The following is a 5275-nucleotide window of genomic DNA, read 5'->3' on the forward strand; positions in this document are numbered from 1 at the left end:
ACAGTGTTTGGACAGAATATCCTGTCTTCTTCTTGTACTATGGATAACCACTAAGAAGATAACAATGTACAGTGTACTGACTATCAAAACTGTCCTATTAATCAGCTGTGAAACTGTCTGATTCATATTTATTTCTCAATTAAAAAAAAGAATGGCTAACATCAAGAAGTCACATATAGCAAATGTTGGAGAGGATGTAGAGAAAAAGAACCCTTCTGTACTGTTGGCAGGAGTTCAGACTGGTACAACCACCATGGAAATCAGGTTACAAGCACTTTAAGATTGAAATTTAGCATGATAGAATTTTTCCTATACATTTGTTTTAAAATCTGTGTTTCTAAAAAGATATGAACAGCTGGCCAGATAGCTCAGCAGACTAAAGCGCCTGCTTAGGCAGCTGCAGAGGCTGGTGTGTTCCATACCAGGTATGCCATGCCAGCCTCACCCTCAGGGCACGCTGAGACTCGAATGAGACTAGGCATGGTGATGCAACCCTGTAATCCCACCACTTGGGAGCCTGAAAACAGAAGTATGACTATGAATCTGATCTGTGTAGTGAGACCCTACAAACCCTGTACTAAATTAAAAAAAAAAAAAAGGTATGAAAAAGTCAATACCTTATGTAGATCAATCTTTGCAATAATCCATTTATTTCATTTAAAAAAAAACACATGCCCAGCAAGATAGCTTAGTAGACTAAGCGCCTGCTTTGGTAAGTGCAGGGATCAGGGTTTGATCCCTGGTCCCGCATGCCATGGTTGCCCTGTCCCCAGGGTACGCTGCACCTGTGGATGAGTCCGGGCGTGGTGGTGCATGCCAGTAATCCCAGTGCTGGGGAGGCTAAAAAACAGGAAGATCACTAGGAATCCAAGCTCACAGTGAGACCCTGTTCCAAATACATAAAATGGGGGGGGGGGGGAGAACCATGAAAATATTTTTATGATACTACCTTCCACTTAAGTTTTTGTCCCTCTGTGTTGGATTGTTTTGCTGAATTCACACACCTATAGTATTTATTTATTTATTTATTTATTTATTTATGTTTTTCTGGAACCAGGGATGGAACTCAGGCTCTTGCACTTGCCAGGCAAGCGTTTATCCCAATAAGCCATCTCCCCAGCCCCACCTACAGTATTTAGATGCCAATGGAATACCCATCTCTGACAGGACTAAAGAAAAAAAGGGGATACACAGGAAGGACCATTTTGTATTTGAATATACAGAATAGTTAGGATAGATATACAGCTACTTTCGCTTAATTCAATGAGAAGAAAGATTTGTACTAAGAGAGTTTAGACAGGATATCCTGTCTGCTTCTTGTACTATGGATAACCACTAAGAAGATAACAATGTACAATGCATTAATTATTGAAACTGTCCTATTAATAAGTTTTGAAACTGTCTCATTGCTATTTGTTTCTCAATAAAATAAAAAAGTATTAGTCCCTGCTCTTAATAGGTAAAAGCAAGAAATATGACATGAATTTGGACAAGGTAGAATATTCTAAGTAAGATATTCAACAGTTTTATTTTAAAAATAGTAAAGTAAAAAGAAATTTCTTTCTAAAGAATGTATTTATTAGGAATACTGTAAGAGTCCCTTCATGATAGCATCAAGAACTAATTCTCTTGAGAACTGTCTTATACAATATACATGCTACAAAAGGAGGAGGAAAAAACACTGCTTACTCATTAATAACAGCTGGCTATATAAATGAAGGCAAATCCATTAGGGGACTAATATGCAGGTAATATAAAGAATGAAACAGCCCCATTTACATATTACGTCTTAAAAAATTGCAATATCAAAAAAAGCAAAGAAGAAAACTACCAGAGTAAATATAAACTCAAATATACTTATTTCTGTCAACTTAGAGTCTCCACAAATCAGCCTAAATATTCCTGGCACATAACAAAGAGATCAGTAGGTCTCTCTAAGCTCCCAAATGTTTTTCCTTTGCACAGTCTGTGTCTCACTATAGTAACCCAGAATAATACTGTGAGAGCCCCAAAAGAATACACATCTATATTATCACTTAAAATTGCTTCATATACTTTTCATATATGAAGAAGCTATCATTGCCATGAGACAACAAAAAATAAACATGTTTTTTTTAAACAAACAGCAAAGTTTTATTAAAGATAAGAAAAGAAATATGTGCTGCTGAGCAAGTTTGAGACAACTAGTAATAGGAATAGTCATACACCCTACAGTGTGAGGACAGGCCACCATGCAAGCACAAACGCAGTGGCCAGAAATTTGGCTATAGACATTCACACAACTATTGCCAACTTCGAGCAGATTTTATGATTCAATAATCACAGCCTAAATTAGACCAAAGTTCTTTCACCTCAATTTCACACCTTTTTTTTTTTTTTTTTTTTTTTTGCGGAACCGGGGATTGAACTCAGGCCCTTGAGTTTGCCAGGCAAGCGTTTATTCTACTGAGCCATCTCTCCAGCCCCTCAATTTCAAAACTGTAATAGCTTCCTACTCTACCAACTCCAATATTGTGCTTTTACCTTTTCTTTCTTTTTTTCTGCAGAACTGGGGATTGAACTCAGGCCTTTGAGCTTGCCAGGGAAGCGCTTAGTCTATTGAGCCATCTCCCCGGCTCCTAGCTTTTCTTTTTAACATGATCCTTACTTTGAAATAAACTCCACAATGTAACCTATAGCTTTCTCTAGAAATACTAAATTTCCACTGCATATTAAGTATTCCACAAAAGAGGAACTATAGAAATATTAGATCAAAAAAGTAGTATTAAGTCATAAGTCTTTATTCAAAATATTACAATGAAAAATGGATATTTTCAATTTGAAAAGTTAAATTATTTTCAAATTTAAAAATCGCATTTCTATTATAACTTTCACCATGCTTTTGTTCCTATAGTAATCTTACCTTTCTTAATATAAACATACTATGAGCTTTAAAATAAATTGTAAGAAGAGGTTCAACTTCCTGATGTCATCAATGTTCATATTAAAACAACATAATAATATATTTTAAATATTTTAAGGAGTAATTGTAATTCAAAAACGAAAACATTTCAACCTTAAATATAAGTTCTAAAAGGAATGTACGATGAGATAGTCAAGAGCCTTGCTTTCTGTAAAAATAAGTAAGATGCCCTCACCTCATTTTTCCTTTTGAAGTAATATCTACTCGGACAGGATCAAACTTGTAAGCTGGAGAAATAACTTCTACTACGTAAGATCCAGAAGGTATATCATGAACCACAAAACTCCCATCTGTCCTGGGGGAGAAGAAAGAAAAGCTCCTTAGTAACTCTGATTAATACTTTTAATCTTTCCTTATGTTTCATTTTTCAATTTTTTTGGTCCTGGTGATCAAACTCTGGACCTTATGCTTGCCAGGCAGGTGCTTATGCCGCTGATCTATCTCTCTACTCCTTTTCTTTATGCTTTAAATCCTCTATCAATTCCTAAAGCAATGACATCCCCATAACATGAAAACCATCTCAACAAAAATTAACCTAAATAAAAAAACATTACAAGAGTTGTCCTACATTTCATCTTCCATAATTACACTAATTTGGTTCTGAAAGTATTTGTGACCACTTAAAAATAGCAGAAAACCCTGTCATAGGAAGTATAATTCCTTCTATGTGTAGAGATGACAGATAGCAGGAGCACAGTTCCTATTCAATAAGAGGAAATAATATACACTATTACAATATTAGAATCCAAATTTTGCCAATCCCTGAACAAGTTTTTATTATTAAAAATGGCATTCTAAGCCAGACATGGTAATCCAGGCCTGTAATACCAGCACTCTGGGAGATTGAGACATGAGGAGCACAAGTTCAAGCCCAGCCTAGGCAACTGAGCAATGTAGTGAGACCTTATCTCCAAATTTTAAAAGGGCTGAGAGCTGGGAATGTAGCTCAATGAAAAGTTACAGGGCTCAATTCTCAATATCCAGAGTGGGGTAAGGGAAATTCTGCATTCTTTTGTTTTAATTTGCATTTTGTTGGGGTTTTTCTTCTTCATAGACAATAAAAAGGATTTACATAGTATTTATTTCATTTATTAGAAACACATTTACTTTAGTTACATTGGGGGGGTAAAATCGCCCACCTTTTTCTTCTTTACTGATTTCTTTTTTTTTTTTGGTTCCTCGAATGCCTTCAGGGCACTTTTGGCCAGCGGGAGAGTTGTGAGGTTCGAACTCCCGCAACTTGAGGCTGACAGCTTTGTGGAAGCAGCCACTTAAAGGACTGAGCTAGGGCCAGGCCCCCTTTACTGATTTCTAAACCTGCTGAATTTTTAAAAAACTACCCTAACAAGATCTGATATGACTTGACAGGAAAAATTTATGTCTTTGGAAAACGAGAAACAGCTATTCCAAAGGAAAAGTCTGTCCCACGATAGCAAATGTGTTGAAAAGGACACACTATGTCAGAAAATCCCCACTATCATAATAATGTTAAAATAATGCTTCTTATATATTTAGGGCCTTTGATAGTTAAAAGAATAATTAATTGATCCTGATTACATCCACAATTATTTACCAAAAGGCAAAAAGAAAAAGCATTCCTTGTTACTTCAAAAAACACATTAAGCTAAAATGGAATCAAATGTAAAGGACCACAAAGTTAACCTATTCTTGGGGTGGACATCTTCCACCTTCCTTCTGACCCATTCTCCAACCTTTACTCCACTGGGTGCAAGAAGGCAAGAAAATGAGCTCAGTATATCTTCTCCTCAGCTTTATCACTGAGTGAGCACCTCTGACTGGCTGTGTTCAGGGAACAGCTCATGTTAAGGCAGCCCTTATTTCCCTTCAAGTTTCCAGAAACTTCTGTCTCCTCTTCCCTGATGCTTAGAGATGTTAACAGGCACAAGGTTCTAAGCTCCCAAGGCACTATACAACCTGGTGTTTCCCTACAGCATGACAATACCGTTCAATCCTTTCACTAATCTCTCTTTGAATTATTCTTATTTGAGTACATCTTCTGCCTTTTGATGGAACCCCACTGAACCAATTTCAAAACCGTTTTTGGGACAGGCCTGGTGGGATAGGCCTGTAATTCCAACATATTGAGGGGCCAAAGAAGGTGGAACATAACTTTGAGTCCTGCCTGCTCAGTGTAGTGGCTTGGCGAAACTCTGTTTTAAAAAGTGAAAAGATTAAAAATTTAAAAAGGTGGGAGAATGTAGCTCAGTGAAATCCCCACCATCAAAAAAAAAAAAAAAAAAAAGAAAAAAAGGAAGGATGGAAGGATGGAGGGAAGAAAGGAAAGAAGGAAAA

The 5275-nt window shown here is 36.6% G+C and overlaps 1 protein-coding gene across 2 annotated transcripts in view; it reads right to left on the reverse strand.

Moving 5' to 3' along the window:
• The window catches only part of Emc7 (ER membrane protein complex subunit 7), a 30130-nt gene that overhangs the window by 20680 nt on the left and 4175 nt on the right, over window positions 1-5275 (reverse strand). The window contains exon 2 of one of the 2 annotated variants that reach the window (XM_004643127.1): window positions 3138-3257. The exons of the other annotated variant lie outside the window; for it this stretch is intronic. Within the exon in view, the coding sequence (XP_004643184.1) occupies window positions 3138-3257 (120 nt within the window). The remainder of the gene's footprint in view (window positions 1-3137; window positions 3258-5275) is intronic. 2 annotated transcript variants of the gene reach the window in all.

This window comes from Octodon degus, unplaced genomic scaffold (genome assembly GCF_000260255.1).
Source record: "Octodon degus isolate 3935 unplaced genomic scaffold, OctDeg1.0 scaffold00166, whole genome shotgun sequence".
Classification (NCBI taxonomy): Eukaryota; Metazoa; Chordata; class Mammalia; order Rodentia; family Octodontidae; genus Octodon; species Octodon degus.